Raw genomic sequence first — 18,095 nt, forward strand, 5'->3', positions numbered from 1 at the left:
AAGTTCAAGTTGGGAGCTGCGTCAGGATGCGTAAGTTGCAAAGGAACAGATAAACGTTAATTCCCTGCTGAAAGGAAAAGAAAAAAGACAATAGTTCAGCTTAGGAACTTCTTCAGGTGTGAGGGAGAGAGGGAAACTAGCGCTGGAGAAATTCTCTACTCATTTGCAGATTCACACCTGTCCACACCTGTCCTCCCCCCTGCTCCCTGCCCCTTCTTACCTACTCTGTCTTCTATGATTTATTTATCTGCTAGTTTCCCTTTCTCCCTCTCACCTGAAGGAGGCTCCACAGCCAGTACATTGTGTTTCTTCTCCTTTCAGCGTTGAATAAACCTTTACCTGTTTCTTGTTTTCTGTTTCACAGTGGAGATAGAGATCTATTTATTTATCCATGTATTTACTGTTGTAAATAAATATATACATATTTAAATTAATTTAAATACATATTTATACATATTGTTGTTGTGATTTAATGTACTTTATGTGATCTAATGTGTCTTTTATGTTTTGCTTGTGTGTTTTGTACTTTTATGGGAAAAGCCAAAGACAAATTTGCACAGTAGTGGAATATAGTATAAATAAACTAAAGAATATATCGACATACAGTACACACACTAAAAACTACAACTCCCAGTATCCCCCACAGCCTTCTGAAACCCATGCGCCGTTTCCGTCTCCCGGCCTAGCACGTTGCGTGTGTGTGTGTGTACAGACTATAGAATTGAGCGTTTGGGTTGCTGTTCTGGTGTTCGTGTCGGATTTGAACACTGTACTATCGCACCGGGGGTTTATTTCTCGCTGTTCTCTAAAAGCAAGCGTCGAAGCCATGGCGGCCGAGCCGGTAGCAGCGATGTGCGAGCAGCTAATTAAAGCGGTGAATGTGATGATGGACGCGGAGTCCAGCCAACGGTACCGCCTGGAGGCCCTGAAGGTAATTTTCTGGGATGGGATCGTGTGTTGCATGTCTGCAGGTTCATATTAATGCACATTTCGGGCGCTCCGCGGAGACTGCTGAAGAGGGGTGCCCACATTGTTGAATTTTAATAAAACTGCCGGAGGAACACGGCTGGGGGTGGCGCTGTTTCTTTATTTTAGCTCTTGAACGAATAATGTGAATTTGTTCACAAAGAATTAGGCACTCGAGTCTTGTAATTTGTGAAAAGTGAGCCCGTGGTCGCGTCTTTCATTGTGTTGTGTCAAAGGCAGACCGTGTTCCTGTGTCCTGTGTGTGGGTATTACTTGGAAAGGCTGAGGCAAACTTTATACCGTCCTCTGACATCGCTCCGTCGTGTAGCGACACACACCTGCGGCGAGCAAAGTCGCAGCGACTCGCCGAAAGCAGAATGTCTGTAGAATTTAACTACTACATCAGATACAGAGGCGACCGATAAAAACCTTGGAGTTCTTTTGTGCATTTCTTCGAAAAGATATGCATGCTTTGTCCTGCGGGAGTTGTTACCACGTTTTAAGTTTAGGGATACGGGGCAGCCCTTGCGTGCTCATTCATCCATCCATTTCGTGCACAGCTTTTCATCCCCAAGCGATGTCTGTGTAGGAAGGAGTGTGCAGCCTATCGTACGAGCGGTCGATCGGGAGAGGAGAGAGAAATTATCGGCAGTTGGATTGAGGGGGAGCTCTAGGGCGGCCGGGTTGAGCCTAGAGTTTAATCAGGACGCCAGAATGAACACACTTGCCCTTTACAAAAGGCCCATCAGACGGCTGTTAACTAAGCAGTCAGCACCTTGGTTTACATCTAATCCAAAAGACTGAACTTCCTACAGTTCAGTGTCCTCAGTCACCCTACTGGGGCATTGGTGTGGAAATTCTGGTCAGGACGGAAGAGCACTCCCTACTGGTCCACCAGCGCTACTTACCGCAGTGACCTGCTTTTCCTAAGAGTGTTGGATCTCAACCCTAGTCCTGGAGTACTGCTGTTTTGTTTCACAGAGCTCTTAATCGCTAATTGACCCCCTTGTTTGTTCTTAGTGAGATTTTTTGTTTCATTTGTTTAACATGCACAATTTGGTTTCAGAAATATTGCTGCAGGTATTTTTTTAAAAAGAGGTTTAGCAAGCTGAACATTGTGCATTCTCTCCTCCTTATAACATGGTAGCAGCGTTATTTCTGCCTACACAGCTCCACATGCTGTACTAGAATCCCACTAATTAGAGTTCCTGAGTTCTGCAGAGGTTAGCCCTGAATGTGTGGGATATAAGAGAATTCTTACAAAGCACAGGTTAGTTAAGGGTTGATACCAACACCACATGTTGACACCATACAGCATTTTGAGAGTTTTAGCAGTTAACTGAAGATCAGTTGACCTCAGAGGTTAAGGGCTCAGTTTGAACCAAGTCCTGGCAAGACTGGGAGTGCTTCAGGATCAAGGCCGAGATCCTTAGAACCTGTCCATCTCGGTACTGGTCAGTCCCAGCCTTGTTCAGCTCCAGAGAGCTGACATAGTCAGGCATACTAGGTGGCAACACAGCTGTCTAAACCCAACTGAGAGTAGTTCCAGCTGCATTGTTTTTGGAACGTGGAGAACTGTATTTAACTGTGTCACTAAATAGACAAATGCTTTATAGCTGTATACACTGTCTCCCCTTGCCTCCTTCCTCAGTTTTGCGAAGAGTTCAAGGAGAAGTGCCCCTTCTGTGTGCCCTGCGGGCTGAAGCTGTCAGAGAAGTCCCAGCCTGCGCTGGTGAGGCACTTCGGCCTGCAAATCCTGGAGCATGTCATCAAGTAAGAGTCGCTCTTCCTCCTCCTCTTCCACAGCAGCAGAGTGACGGAGGGCAAGGAACTGCGCTCAATCACCGCACCTGCTGACTCATCTTAAAAAGGGATAAGTTTTGAAATAAAGGTAAAAAACATGCATTTCAGATAAGAAATTGTCTTGGCACAAACAGGATTTCTACTCATGCGCTCTAACAAAATCTTAAGGGAGCAGTTAAGGTAGCTGTGCTATAAATGAGGGTGAGGAGTATAATGTACTGTCGTTGCGTGAGCACAGTGTTGGAATGGGTAATGCAGCCTGTGGATGTCCCTTGTTTTTCACACCTCAGGTTTCGCTGGAACAGTATGCAACAGCGAGAGAAGATCTATCTGAAAAACTGCACCATGGGACTGCTTTCCACTGTGAGTTACCTATTGTAGAACTGAACTTCGAACTCAGTTGAGCTCTTGTGTCTGGTACAGTTACAATACCGTTAAATCAATATCTTTAAAACAGAGATCAGAGTTTTCTCTGTATGATGCATGAAAGTAAAAAAACAGGAGCATAGGGAAGAAGGAAAGTAGGTATATGGTTTTCTGATCCTTTGTGCTCATCTGCTTCAGTTGGTTTAAATTTTATTGTGGGGTGTCTTTTTCCCAAATGACAGGGCACATACCCCATCTTGGAAGAGGAGAGCCACATCAAGGACGCCCTGTCGCGCATTGTGGTGGAAATGATCAAGAGAGAGTGGCCCCAGCATTGGCCTGATATGCTGAAGGAGCTGGAGGCGCTCACCAAGCAGGGGGTAGGCTCAGATGTTCACCTTTGCTGTGTGGAGCTGGGGTGGGGTCAGCCAGGGGGCTCGTGAGCTGTTTACCTCTCAGGCCTTTAATCTGTCACTCGGACGCCTCCTGTCTGCGCAGTGGCAGCCCCTGTGACGGGATCTGACTCATCTGTAGCCTCTGCGGGAGCTGCACTCTGAGCACGAGCAGCTGTGTCACTTCCTGGGCTGTGGCCAGGGCCGGGTTAGCCCACTGATCGCAAGTGACAGCTGGCGGCGTCTCATCTGGGGAAGCAGGGCTCGAAGAAGTGCCATATCAGGACACGTACCAGAGTGAGAACAGCTCTCGCGGATATGAGGAAGCTGGCCAAGGGAATGCAAACTGCTGTTTGGTCAAGGCTTCTCGTCTGAACCTGTGAATCCTGTAGGGCTGTGCCCCTGATGTTTAGCTCACACTGTGAGCTGTGTGCCTGTGCCCGTGATGCGCCGGGTGTCTGACCCGACAGTGCGTCTCGCTCTGTTCCCTCCCAGGAGGCCCAGACGGAGCTGGTGATGCTGATCCTGCTGCGGCTGGCAGAGGACGTGGTGACTTTCCAGACCCTGCCCACGCAGCGCCGCAGGGACATCCAGCACACCCTGACCCAGAGCATGGACAGCATCTTCTCCTTCCTGCTCTCCATCCTGCAGCTCAACGTCAACAAGTACCGCAAGCTGGTGAGCCCTCGCCGCGCCAGGGCAGCAGAGCCAGAGGAACAGAGTGGCCTAGCGACTGGCATCTCATGTAAATTCTCCTATTCGCTCCTGTCTAGAGTGGCCAGAATGTGTCCAGGCAGGCCTGTGGCTTTAGATTAACTAAGGAGGTGCTGGTGAGCTGGCCTGTCGAAAGAAGAGACTGAGCGCTAATGCTTAAACTCGTTCCCTGAGCTTGAACTGGGTGATTCCCCCCCCAGCCTGCGGCCCAGCTTTCAGCCACTTCCTCAGCTGAGTCTGGGATGAAAAATTTGATGTCCTGCGTGTGCTTTCTCTCTCCTGTCTCCATTGGTTTCTGAGTTCTTTTGTGCACAGGTGTGCTGCAGACACCTGCCCTGCCAGGTGGTCAGTGTCGCTGTAATTGTCAGCTGCAGCTGGGGGTGTTTTGCTCATGGCATCCAGTTTCCAAGTCTGGAAGAGACAGCCTAGATATTATAGTTGAAATAATTAATTTCTTCCATGTGAGTGTTTTATAATTCATCCTGAATGTGGCTGATGTTTAGAGGGTAAATCTAGTTTCTGAAATTTACAGTGAAGGGGCATCTCACAGACTGTAACTGTAACAGATGATGTCCCCTGTCATCAGTCTCCTGTGGTTTGCTATTCAGTCGTCCTGTTGTTGTGCTGTGTGTCAGCTGGCACCAGTGATGTAGAGCTCCAGTCCAGTCTTCAGCTGCTGATGCTCTAAGGTGACCTATCCTGCTGGATTCTGGCACTTGAGAACTAGATTAGGGCACCAGTGTGCAGAAGCTGAGAAACCTATTACTTTACCTCTTAGCTTTATCTCAGGTGATTTACAAAGTAAGCACTTCAAACCGGGAAACAGTGTTGTAACACTGTTAAAGTGTGAAGTCAGTTGCTTTTTTCATCTTCTATTTAAAAAGGTCATCTCTGTTTTCAGACCCACTGTGATGAGACTGTGTTTGACTCTCACCTCTATTGGTCAAAAGCCTGTTGTTATATGTTCAGCATTTTCTGATGTTTCTGTTATGGGTTAGCAACTTATTCCTTTGATCAGCTTCTCAAGAGCACTGAGGGAGCCCACTCGAGCTGGCGGGCTCAGTTGTTCTGTCTCATGCAGTCCACCATCCACACTTGTTTAATGGCAAATAAACAGTGCTTGTCCGTTTGAAAGAAAGTTTTCATGTCAATATTTATTTTTCAGAAGCTGGATCCCACCCAAGAGCTGAAGGTAAGCTCTAATTGCTTCAGGCACTACGATATTGTGCAGAACATGTGAAATCGGATATCTTGTGAGTACTTTGTCCTTTGACCAAAATGTAATCCGAACTTCGAACGCTTGACAGTTGTGTGGCAGCCTGCCGGTGGTCTTTCACAGCGTCATTGGAGAAGTTATTGAGGTTTTTGTTTAAATACTAACATTATGATTTGAAAATGGTCCTGTGTAACAGACTCTGCCCTCTATCCTAAAAGATTTTAGATCCCACTGAGTGCTACAGGTAACTATTAATCCCCTGTGAATAAAGACCTGGAGACAGTGGTCTGCATTAAATTCAGACCAGTGAAGCAAGCAGCTTATTAAAGATGCTCAGTCCAGAGGGCAGTGAAAGACATGAGCAGGAGTGAATATCGGTGTTCTGTGATGTGATAAGACAGGAGGCAGCTGTTGTCGTCTGTACTGTAGAGTGTGTGACCAGACCACACACAGGCAGTGATGGAGATCCTCTAGGAGCAGAGTCTGAAAGAGGGAGAAGTTTATTGGCCATGTACGTTGGGATTCGTATTCACATTGTACTCTCTGAACTTGCACAGTACAACAGACTGCACCTTCACACAATGTGCTCAGTACAAGACGGTAGATAATAAAATGTAATGACAGGACTACAAAACATACAACAGGTAGTAAAGTCAGGTAGGGAGTGCATTACGCAGTTAGCAGTTGAGGATGCGCACTGCTGTGGTGTAGAGGCTGTTCTGAAGCCTAGCGGTCCCGGCTTCGAGTGAGCGGCACCGCTTGCCAGAGCGCAGCTTTGCTTGGTCCCAGCCCGTCTGTCCTCCCAGGCCAAGGCGCACTGCCGTGTGGGAGTGGCCACTCTGAACACCCTGGCGGGCTACATTGACTGGGTGTCCCTCGTCCACATCACCCACGACAACTGCCGGCTGCTGGAGATGCTGTGCCTGCTGCTGTCCGAGCCGGAGCTGCAGGTGGAGGCTGCGGAGTGCCTGCTCATCGCCGTCAGCCGGAAGGTGAGCAGGCTCCCCAGACACTTGGAGCTCAAGGTGCAGTGTCCAGGGCCACGGGTACGATTATTGATCTGAATGATCTCAAAAGGAAAGCTGGGAACAAACCAGAGGAAACGCATTAATTTTATAGCCTGTTAAAAAATTAGCATATGCACAAAATCTTTCAGAATTTTGAAATTCTGAGAAATTGCCTCAGAGAGGCTGGATTTGGGATTAGAGCTCTTGTTAGAGCCGTAAAGGCACAAATGTGTGGTGGGTGAATCTCTGAATCATTTCTGGGTTACTGGTAGTAAAAGATGTGAAATTGTGCCACTGTGGTTTTTACACACTGAGACATGGGTCTTCTTTCTCCATGACCCTGTGGAGTGGAAACTGGAGGCAGGTTCAGCTCCATCTAAGTGCTCAAATAAAAGCATGATTTCTAGCTGAGGCAGGCCTGAGTGTTGTCCTCTCATAGCCCTGTGTTTGTCTCACTAGGGGAAGCTGGAGGACAGGAAGCCCCTGATGGTCCTCTTTGACGACGTGGCGATACACTACTTCCTGTCTGCTGCACAGTAAGTGCTGGGGCGTCCCGGTCTGGGCCCGTTCGGGCAGCGCACAGTGCTCGTCTCGTGTTGGCACAGCGTGCCGTGGAAGGAGCTGGGCTGAAAGATTCTGGCTGCGTTGAAAGCAATTATATTAAGACAAATTATCAGCTATCTAAATTTATTTTTACATTTTTTTGGACACTTGACAAATACCTTGTATCTATTGAAGTCAGTGGATCTTGCCTTGTGCTGGGCGACGTGCCAAAAGGCCAGAGAGTCCGCCAGGATTGGTGTGTTGAAGTGGCCGATAACTAAGGATGTGGAAAGGGTTAAATGTGATTGTTTGTTCAAAGAATGTGAACCAGTTAAGTGTGTCTCATTTGTGAAATAATAGACCTTTTAGAGACATGAGGTGTGTCTGTAGTTAAGTGCTGCAGATTGAGTTGTGGGGGTTCCTGTGCTGATACCTCTGGTCTCGCTGTGTGTCAGGACCGCCGACGGGGAGGGGCTGCTGGAGAGACACTACGTCTTCCTGAAGAGACTGTGCCAGGTGCTGTGTGCTCTGGGCAGCCAGCTGTGTTCCCTGGTGGTAAGTGAACTGCCAGCACGCTGGTCCCTGTTGCTGTGTGAGCCAGGGAGTCGTCCTCCTTCCTCCTCCTCTGGCGGCAGGCAGCATCTCCTCCGGCTCGGGAATCACATGAATCCGCTACACAGAAGGTGTAGAGAGCCTGTCCGTGACCGCTGTGGGCAGCAGGAGTGGGAAGCACTGTGTATCGCAGAGATGTCAAAAACCATTACATTTACCAAGACACCTTTGGCTCTTTTGTGAACAAATATAAAGATCTTGCTTTTATTTTTAACGGGTTGTCAAACTATTTTACTGGCTTTGAAGGGCTTTCATTTGATATGGGTGGCTTGTGTGGTTGCTGATCAGAACTTCAAAGCCCTACATATACTCGGGTTTTAACAGCAGAGTTAGAAAGGAGAAAGTCACAGCCCCCCGGTACAAATCACTGCAAAACCGCAAGAACTCAGCAGTGCATTTGAAAAGCATTCTAGGTCCTTGAACAGTACTGTAGGCCTTTGACTGTCGGCTCTGCAGATTGGTGATAGACGTTTCTTTCCTGTTAAGGGCTCGGATGTCAAGGTGGACGTCCCTGCCAATTTGGGAAAGTACATGGAAGCGTTCCTCGCCTTCACAACTCACCCCAGCCAGGTATGACTGCAGCCGCCATGAGGTGACGGAGGAGGAAGAGCCTTGTACCCCCAGCCTCTGTCAGCTCCTCCCTGCTCAGCAGCCATCTCCTGGAGTTTCGGCCTGGCAGCAAAGCACAGCTGTCAGGGGGAACGTGGGGAAACAGACCCTGAGACATGGTAGACAATAGAATGAACACCTGTTTCAAGAGATTTAAACAGAGATTTCAAGAGACAGTCTTGGTGCAGCTACTGCCCTGTCTCCGGGACAGTCCTGCGCTAAACAATAGCAGCTCGGGTAACTAACAGAGGGAAGTCTCGTCTCGGAATACACATGAGCTCAGACCCACTAAAGAAAGGCTATGTGCTCTAGTCAGGTCCTTGAGATGTGATGCAGCCAGGCTGCTCAGAGCTCTGACACTCAACAGCAAGGGCTTACTGTCGGTCTGGGATCTAACGGGGACCCTCTGTGGAGTCAAGGGTTTAGCACTTGTTTGGATCAGGTATTCCTGAGACACGGGTTCGAGCCAGGGTCCAGGGAAGGCTGCTGCATCAGATTTCTGCTGTCTTATTTGCCTTATATTTGTCTTATATGCCCAAAGGGGTTGGGCAACCAGTTGACCTTGGACCCCTAGAGGTTTTTTCTCTCCTTACTAAGGAGTTTTTGGTTCCACCCTACCGTTGTCTTCTGGTTTTCTGTTCTGTATTGATAGAATGTATCGTCAATTGTATTGTTAAGCACCTTGGGGCAAACTTGTTGTGAAAGGCGCTATATATAATAAAATGAATTGAATTGAATTATTTCTGCCTCTTTGCCCACAGTTTTTAAGGTCTTCCACCCAGGTCACATGGGGCTCCTTCTTCAGACACGAGGTCTTGTCGAAGGATCCTGTCATCATAGAAATGACCAGCAAGTACATGAGGGCCACCATGACCAACTTTGTGAAGGTAAGGAGCTCTGGATACCTCGTGCTCCTCAAGGCTCTTGGAAATTAGGGAAGGCTGAACTCTCTTTTCCTCAGAGTCTTCTAAACCCAGGACTGGAGGGACCTCTAGTTGTATTCCGTATGTTCTGGAAATCCATTGCATGGTTTAGCAGTGTTTAAAGCAAGTTGAGTTGGATAGTGTTTGGAAGTTTTCATACCTCCTCACATCGGACTGCCTGTCCAAGCTCCTGGATTCTCTCCTCTTCCTTCCAGACTGGCTTCCCTTCAAAAAGTGACAGCCCGAGCTGCGAGTACTCCCGCATGGACTTTGACAGCGACGAAGACTTCAATTCCTTTTTTAACTGTGAGTTCCTCTGCTGGCGCTGTTGCTCGCAATGTGTTTGTACATAAAGCAGAGGAAAGTCTGGGGTGTCAGACTGCTGTGATTGGCTTGTTTTTGCGCCATCTACCACTGCTTCCGTTCACGTGTCCGTGTGTCTTCTTCGTGCCGGGAGTGTCCGGTAGCGCGTGTTTAAAGCGGTGGGTTTAAGAGAGAGGTTCGAGCCCATGTGTTTGTTGTGTGCAGCTTTCCGGGCTCAGCAGGGTGAGGTGGTGCGGAACGCCTGCAGGATCATCCCCCTGGAGGCCTTCCAGATCGCTGGAGAGTGGCTCCAGTACCAGATCAACACGCCCATCGACATCGGCACCACCATGTGTAAGCTGCGTCGCCATTGCCCCCACTGACCTGGACAGATATTAAACTGAGCAATAGAAAGCCCTTTAAAAATCAGGTAGTGTGGTCCAAATGTACAATTTACAGTCCTGTAAATTCAGTGCAATCAGCAGTCTAGCATGGGGACTGCAGCAGGACAGCGGACAGCAGCTGCCGCTTTCTGAGTAACAGTTCTTAGTGATCAGTTAATGATGAACAGACACAGGGTGGAATATCTCTGTATCAGACACGCCCACAATGATCATTTATCCTTCTTCACGGGTCCATTTGCTGACTTTTTGGGAAACACCTGAATAAGGGTACTTCTGCACCTAATATTTATGCAGGGTTGATGCCAATCGCAAATCCCATTTGATTTTTAGGAGCAGGAAGAAAATTCACATGGACAGATACTTGTGAATTTTCAGGCATTCAGGACAGCACGTGTGTCCTTATTGAGGAGTTAATAAATACCGGACAGGGAGGCCTTCAGTCTGGAGTTAAATTGCTGGAGTGATACAGAGAGGAGGGAAGTATCAAAGTATTGTCAGGGAACACTGAGGCAGAACAGAGGGGAAGTTAAACATCAAGATTCTTTGAACAGCCGAGCCATCATTGAAATGGACAAGACTCTCTTGTGTTAGTTTTTGTTTCTGCTGCCAACCCTTGCGAACATAGCAGCAGAGCTCAACAATAAGAATTTGTTACTCTCTTGGCATTTGTATTTAAATTGCTGTTATATTCCCTGTTTTAACTTAACCTTTTTAGTATTATTGATTTTCAGGGGTAGAGGATATACTGGAATGTGCAGCTCAGAATGTGCATTACGTACCAGCAATATTGAATTAACAGCAGAATTGAGAGCTTTCCAGAGCTCTTTTAGGTTAGGTCAGGTCACAGAAGGGCACAGGGTGTTTGTAACAGTGCAAACAAAAGCGAAATGATCAGTATTGACGCATGTCATATTTGTAAGCATTTGTACAGTATGTAAAAGCTTACAGGAAGCTTGGCCACAATCCCTAGTAGGGCTGTGCCTTCACAGACAGACCAGTGTGTTGAAACGGTGTCCGTTTCACCTCCTGTTCCCTCCCCAGCAAAGACGGGTGAGGGCTTGTGCTCCATATTCTCCCCCTCAGTGGTGCAGTGGGATGCCATGACCTTCTTCACGGAGAGCGTGGTGGGACAGCTCTTCAAGAACGTGGAGGAGGAGGTGGGCATTCAGGGCCGTGATGAGTCCGAACAGAAGCTGCCTGGTGTTTCAGCCATGCCTGGCTCGATATTCTCTCAGATCTTAATCTCGGCCAAGTATAACACACCACTGCCGGTCAAAGGTGCAGGACTGGCGGGAGTGGTATTAGAGGATCCTGTCATTTTTAGTTACATTTCAGACCAGCAGTGTGACTGTCAGTAGATTACAGTGTTTCCATTCTTGTCATTATCTCTAGGACAGTGAGCCTCAGCAGTTCAGCATCGTATGGACTTGATGCCACTTTGAGCTCTTTAATGCCTTTGTTGATTTGATCAAGATCTTAATTGTCCCAGTTAACCATGGTTTCCAGGTCTTCAGCCTTGGATATGTTGAGGTACCTTTAGACCACAGGCTGGGCCTCTACAGGAGCAGCAGTGACAGGCGCTCGAGGATCCAGCCTTGTGTGGGCTCCTCAGTCTGTCCTGCTGCAGCTGTAATCTGAGGTGTGAACTTTGCTCTAGGGCTTTGTGCAGCCTCACCACTTTGACTTGAGCCCTGAACTGCATTGGTTTATACATTATACCTCCAAACATATTGCAACTTTAAAGCAGTGTAGACTTTGCTTATGTTTCCAATACCTACAGTTATTGAAGATCTCAGGATGAAAACAAAAGATTAAGTTTGTTTTAATGTAATCGAATGTATGCATTTTAATTAATTCCAACATATGCAGAGATGAATAAAACATGTATTGTTTCTAATATTCATATTAATGTCAATCCTAACAGCATAGTGACTGTTGTTGTTCCTCTCTCCCAGAAACTCCCCATTGACCAGGGCATCGAGCTGCTGCAGGCTGTGCTGAACTACGAGACCAGGGATCCTCTCATCCTGTCTTGCGTGCTGACCAACGTGTCCTCCCTCTTTCCCTTCGTTACCTACAGACCTCGCTACCTGCCCCAGGTCCTCTCCAAGGTCAGCTCTGTCTTCCTTCTCTCTCCTCTAAGCCAGAGGCCGGACCTGTGTGCTTGTGGGGTTTGGAGTAGACTCCTCAAGGCCCAGTCACTACCTTAGTGTTGACTCTAGACCCCATTTTCCTGTTTTTGCAGTGCTGAAAGTGATACTTTTTTTTTTAGTATTTCATTTTCATGAAATTTCATTAATTTCATTATAACGCTCATTCACATAAACACATTAACAAACCTTAGGATCTAGGACGGGTCACCTTTCCTGGGTAAATTATCCTGGCATAATGCCAGTCAACATTTGAGTTCTTAGCCTCTGGAATCCTCTGGCTGTCGAAGCAGCCCTTCGCACAGCACCTCTCTGAGGGCAGGCAGGCACACCACCCTGAAGCACATGCAGTAGATCTCACTGTCCAGGTGCTGCTAGGAGGTGCAGTCCAGGAACTGGAAGTTCTGGTTGTAGAAGCAATGGTAGTTCATGGGTAGAGATTGGTGGGCATGGATGTGCAGAGTGGAAGTGTGGCCTTAGTCCAGAAGATTTGGGCGGCTCTCAAAGAGCACCATCCAGATAGCTGTCTGATTGGAGTGTTCCGGTGTTCCGGACTCTGTAGTTGTGGCTGCTGTGTCTGACCAGGGTCTCCATCTCAGCCAGGTAGGTCAAGGACTCTCCCATCACAATGACATTGGTCTCCCTGCCAGTCATAGGCGACTTGAAGATGGCCCAATCTGAGATACAGATCACCTTCTCTGAACCACAGGGCACCTGCTGGCTTTTAGAATCCTGCGTCCCTGTTTTGAATTAAGCTTGCGATAAGATCAAGGCACCTTGATTTCCCATCTTTGTCCTCCTAAGGTGACATATGCTTCACCGTGTAATGCTTCCTCACAAGCCAGAAGTAAGAGGCAGTGTGGGCAATAATCAGAGTGTTCAGCGGCCTGCCTTCTTCCACCACATAGGCACTGGACTGGACACTGTCCTTCATTGAATCTTGACTTTCAGAGGATCTCTGAACTTGGTCTCCTCCAGGCTGCTAGCAGGGAGCGTCACAGTAATGCACACATGACTGCAAGAGATAGACAGGCGAGTCCATTTTCAAGTTCTGTGTCAAACCCGGGACACGTTGCGTCCTCAGCTGTTGCCCTAGTGATCTCTGGCGTTGTCCAGTGTGCAGCTGTCGAGAGGTGTCGGCAGAAAGTCCGGCACCACTCCAGCGCCGGATCAGAATGTGCATCACTCTGGATGATGGTGTGAGTCGTGGAGCTTAATTTAAGAAAACCCTTTCCTTTCATTTTCAGCTGTTTGCATCCATTGTATTTGAAGTGATCGAGGAAAGCAAGGTAAGAAAACTGCATGTTTAATGAACGCATTTAAAGAAAGTCCTGCCTTATTTTTCACTGGGCTAAAATGATGCTTACATCTTTATTTGTAGTTATTGTAAATTGTGTTCAATACGTCTGAAGGGTTTTCTGCACCTGTAGCTTGTGTAGAGCACTCTGATTAAGACTTAATTATTCATGCTGCCTGCAGGCATGCCTGTTGTTTCAGGTATATATAAATGCTTGCTAGGGTTTTTGTATTTTACCATTTTAATGAACGTCAGTTGTCCCCCATTGCCTGACACGTTTGCCTCTGTTCATGCGTGTTTCGGCTTTGCTCTGGGTGTGTGCAGCCTGGGACAGATGTGTGGTGCTGCGTGTTGCAGCTGTTGGCTCGGGGGCAGGCGTGATTTTGCGCGGTGCTGTAAGGTGCTGTGATTGATTGCTCGCCAGGCACCCAGGACCCGCGCTGTGAAGAACGTGAGAAGGCATGCCTGCTCCGCCATCATCAAGATGTGCAGGGACTACCCATATTTCATTCTGGTGAGTAACTGGGCTTGTGCACAGAGGGGGATTTCTGTGGCTCTAGCACCACACTTTCATTTTCACAGACGTCGCACCTCGCTGATCCGCTGGCCACAGTACAGTCTTGCAGATCGGAAAAGAAGCAGTTGTTATTCACATGCATCATACGTGACCTCCAAAATTTTAAAAAAAGAGAGTCTAATTGCTTTCCAAGCTGTGATGGTTACCATATATGTTCTGTTTTTAAAAAAATCCCACCCACTGCTTTGTACGTTACACATTACATAGTAGACGTTGGTTGATTCAGTGCTCTCTGAATGCATGAATCTTCAGGTACAAGCGCTGAATACAAACTAAAACCAGAGTGTGTCCCCTGCCCTGCAGCCCTGTTTCGACATGCTCTACACTCACGTCAAGAAGCTCTTCTCCAACGAGCTGCTGCTCACCCAGATGGAGAAGTGTGCCCTGATGGAGGCCCTCGTGCTCATCAGCAACCAGTTCAAGGACTACGAGAAGCAGAAGGCCTTCTTGGAGGAGCTCATGGCACCCGTGTCTGCACGCTGGCAGTCTGAGGAAATGAGACGGTAAGTAGGCTTTCTTCCTTGCCTGCTTGTTTTGGTGGAATTGCCAGCTGCCTGTCCTCATTCAGCTGCTCTCCTCTCACAAGAGCGCAGACACGTGTGCAAGAGCTGTCAGTGTGAACAATCTCAGCAGTTGCCCGTGTGCTCTTGTGTGCACTGAGCTCTGGTTTTCAGTACTGCGAGTGCTGAAAAGTCCAGGAGTGAAACAGGTCAGAATCCAGGCAGGATGTCACTACAATGATTCCACTGGGAGAAAACGGAGAGCGTGACTTTTCATTGTGGCAACAGTGCAGAGCCAGATACGTACCTTAAATTCTTTCCCAGCTACAGCTGTGACACGGCTCCTCTTCCTTCTCTCACTCAGTGTGCTCTGTGATCCGGGGTTCTTCCTGTCTTACGTCGGCGCCGACCAGAAGCTGAACGACCCCACCATCGATGATCAGAGTGGCATCAACAGGTCCAGGGTGAGCATTCCTGCCTTGGAGCCCAGCGGCCGCCCACTCAGGCCCGGCAGCTGCTCCTGCCTGCTTCAGCGGCCACCCAGTCAGGCCCGGCAGCCGCTTCCAGAGCTGCTCATGTGCAGAGCTCCAGTTCTTTATACCTTCTCTGTTTCCTTCCGGATGGGAGGTATTTATTAGATATGCATTTCTAAATCAAATCTAGGTGGACAAATGCAACCTTAGAAGGGGAACCTTAGAAGAACCTTTCTTGGGGTGCATTCTTAATGTTGAATACAGATTAACATCAGTCTTAATTTGCGTTTAGTTTTGTTCATGTAGCGTTCCCCTCTCTATTTTCGCTGTGATCTTGTGTCTTCTGGAGCTGCGGTTAGGGGTTAAGAGTGCACTCCTGTGCGCTGTGCTGTGGGCTCGGCCCTGGGACGCTGCCCGTGAGCTCAAGCTGCCGAAGAGGGACAGCGGGTGGATGCAGCTCAGTGTTTGTCAGGTTGCACCACTGGAGGGAAGGAGTTGTTTCTCATATCTTCCTCATGGAATTCTTTCTCTTGTTTCAGCTATTGGAATGTGCTTAGGGAAATGTTCATTTCCTTTGATTATGAGCTTTGGCAGTATGGGGGAATTTGCACTATATCTCTAGGAGTAATCAAGAAATCTCTTTTTAACCAGGCGCGGTGCAGTTCAATAGAGATAGTTGTTTCCGGTCCTGTTGGTATCCCGCAGGTCGTACAATATTTTTCAGGTATTTTGTAGTGATTTTTCCCTTGGAAACTTTTGATAGGGACAAAATGCGTTTTGCCATTAAATGAGTGTGTACCTGTCTGCTGGGGGGGGTTTTGGCTCCAGCAGCATGGGGGGAGGGTCGGGTCAGCCTGTGGAGAGCTGTCTGGGTGCCAGGGATGGTCTGCAGGCCGAGCAGGCAGAGGCGCTGCTGTGTGTGCACTGGAGGGCAGCCTCGGCGCCAGCGCAGCCCAAAGCGATCCTTCTGTCTCTGAGCGGGCACTTTCCCTCTGTCCTGCACACCGCCTTCCCCATTCCTGCTCTGTCTGTTCAGATGTGCTTTTCTGTGTACAAGAATTTATCTCTTAAAAAGCAGCTTTCCTCTTTTTTTTATTTCCCCGTTGTTTTTATGATTTATTTTTTGCCCCCACCTTCCCCCCCTTGACCTCTTCTGCTGTAGATCAGCTTTTGTGTGTACACCATTCTGGGCGTGGTCAAGCGGGCCCGCTGGCCTGCTGACCTGGAGGAGGCCAAGGCTGGAGGATTTGTGGTCGGGTTCACCCCCAGCGGCAGTCCGGTCTACCGAAACCCCTGCACTGAGCAGGTCCGAGCCCTGCTGCCCAGCCTGCTCACGCTCATCAGGTGGGTTCGAGTCGGACGTGAGTACCGAGCCGCCCTGGCGGCCTCTCGCTTTGCTTTGTCCTGGAGTGCGCTGCGCACGCGCTCTCCCATTGGGAAACCGTGGGAGCGCGGGGCACCGGGGCGCCTGGCTCAGTACTGAGGCCTACTTCTGGGAGTGGGCGGCAGTACTGGGGCTCAGACTGCAGAGATTTCGAGCCTGGGCGGGAAATGTCTCCTGGACCGCAGCTCCCGTTCTCAGCCAATGGGAGTGAGCGTGCCGGGAGCCGTCACCTTAGCAACGCGCGCAGGACCACCTCTCATTGCTTTCCCAACGGGAGTTGGTACTGCCAGGGCAGGAGAGGAAACAAAGTCGTGCCTCTTTTTTTTTTCCCCTTTTTTCCCCTCTAATCCTTGACCCTTTCTTTTTTTTTGGTCTTGAGGGAGGTCAGTGTTCTCTCTTGTTGCTTTCAGTGGGAGGCAGTATTGCCAGTGCTTTCAGAAGCTTTCTGTGTCTTCTAGAGCAGGTGCATTTTCCCCTGCTAATTACCAGAGGGAACCTACGGTGGTCAGACAGGTGTGTGTAGCACAGTGCTGTGGACGCAGCTGGACAGGGCCAGACCGTAGCTGGCTGACCGACAGTCCTCCAGGTTGTGAGGTCTCCCTGCAGGGGGGGCGCAGGGGAGCAGCTCTGGTGTTGCAGCACCTGGATCAGGAGTTCCTGAGGTCAGAAATATGAACGTTTACTCTCTCCAGATGCCCCCGTTCAACAGCCAGGATCAGCAAGGTCCTAGACACCCTTCTGAACCTCTGAGCGTGTCTGCTATGTTCGTGGCAGCCAAGGAAACACATTGATTTGGATTGAGAACAAGGTCAATGTTTAGATCACATGGGCTGGCTTGCCCTTCACTTCTGAGAAGAAACATGCATTGCTTCAGCCTGGTCTTCCGATCGCTACAGGCTGGGAAACCCGGAACGCTCCCGATGTGTTTATTTATGCCAACGTGATCAGCCAAGCCCAGAAGGGTTGTACTTCAGTGCAAACCCTTGTACTGGGATCTGAGCCGTGCCTTCTGAGTTGTATCTGGTCTTAATTTACTGAAGCCTTTACTCTTATCCAGTCAAGAAGATTACCTATGTATTGATGACTTCCTGCATGAAAGCATAAATTAACAAACGAGAGGAGCCATTGACCACGGTAGCGTATTTGGTTGCTGTTAGCGAATTGATCTGAGGATCTTATCCAGATACTTCCTAAAAGAAACCAGGGTATGGTTTCAACAACACGGCTGTACCTTATACCAGACTCCTGTAACTTCTGGGGAAAAGATGTGCCAGTTCTCAGTTTTGAGTGCGCTTTCCCTTCATTTCCACTTGGGTCCACTGGTGTGTATTTCACTGCACAGTGAGGTGACTTTGTTGATGGTTTTTAGGATTTTGCATAATTCTCTCTTGAGCAATGCTGAGGGCATCAAAGAGTTCAGGCTAGTGGTGCATCTAGGAAGGCGATGCATTGTGCTGTATTGTTGCATTTTGTTACTGCTCTTGGTGTTGATGGAGCTGGGTTAACAAGTTCAGCGTTAACATGGAACCGGTGAGAGTCAGTGGTAGGTCCTTGGCATTGGGCTTTCATTTGCAATTGAGGTGATGCCGACCTTCAGGAGATGGCGGCATGCATAGTGTCTTTTGCCATTATAATTAAGATTAAGGCTTTCACAGAATAAGACAAAACACATGAGTGTGCTATTTTTGGCCAATTAAGCAGAGTATGAATCACAGAGCAGTGACCGTGCTGGATTGTGGTGGCGAGAGAACAGTCTGGAGAGGGGGTACGTTTCAATTAGAAGGGTGAAGTTAGTGAGCTTGTGTCCTGATGAAGGCACACAGCAGGGAGGACATGTGTTCTAAGGCATCACTCTG

General features: G+C 48.5%; 1 protein-coding gene across 1 annotated transcript in view; it reads left to right on the forward strand.

The window, feature by feature from the left end:
• The first annotated feature begins 685 nt into the window (after nt 1-685).
• The window catches only part of xpo5 (exportin 5), a 28,879-nt gene continuing 11,469 nt past the window's right edge, over nt 686-18,095 (forward strand). Inside the window, exons 1-20 of the mRNA XM_088934377.1 lie at nt 686-931; nt 2,618-2,739; nt 3,060-3,132; nt 3,378-3,515; nt 4,023-4,205; nt 5,407-5,433; nt 6,264-6,449; nt 6,924-7,000; nt 7,463-7,562; nt 8,106-8,189; nt 8,990-9,115; nt 9,367-9,457; nt 9,680-9,808; nt 10,900-11,015; nt 11,814-11,969; nt 13,256-13,297; nt 13,730-13,819; nt 14,186-14,385; nt 14,747-14,846; nt 16,018-16,199. Of these exons, the coding sequence (XP_088790503.1) occupies nt 827-931; nt 2,618-2,739; nt 3,060-3,132; nt 3,378-3,515; nt 4,023-4,205; nt 5,407-5,433; nt 6,264-6,449; nt 6,924-7,000; nt 7,463-7,562; nt 8,106-8,189; nt 8,990-9,115; nt 9,367-9,457; nt 9,680-9,808; nt 10,900-11,015; nt 11,814-11,969; nt 13,256-13,297; nt 13,730-13,819; nt 14,186-14,385; nt 14,747-14,846; nt 16,018-16,199 (2,327 nt within the window). The 5' untranslated portion in view covers nt 686-826. The remainder of the gene's footprint in view (nt 932-2,617; nt 2,740-3,059; nt 3,133-3,377; nt 3,516-4,022; nt 4,206-5,406; nt 5,434-6,263; nt 6,450-6,923; nt 7,001-7,462; nt 7,563-8,105; nt 8,190-8,989; nt 9,116-9,366; nt 9,458-9,679; nt 9,809-10,899; nt 11,016-11,813; nt 11,970-13,255; nt 13,298-13,729; nt 13,820-14,185; nt 14,386-14,746; nt 14,847-16,017; nt 16,200-18,095) is intronic.

Source organism: Atractosteus spatula, chromosome 15, assembly GCF_055471065.1.
Source record: "Atractosteus spatula isolate fAtrSpa1 chromosome 15, fAtrSpa1.hap1, whole genome shotgun sequence".
Classification (NCBI taxonomy): Eukaryota; Metazoa; Chordata; class Actinopteri; order Semionotiformes; family Lepisosteidae; genus Atractosteus; species Atractosteus spatula.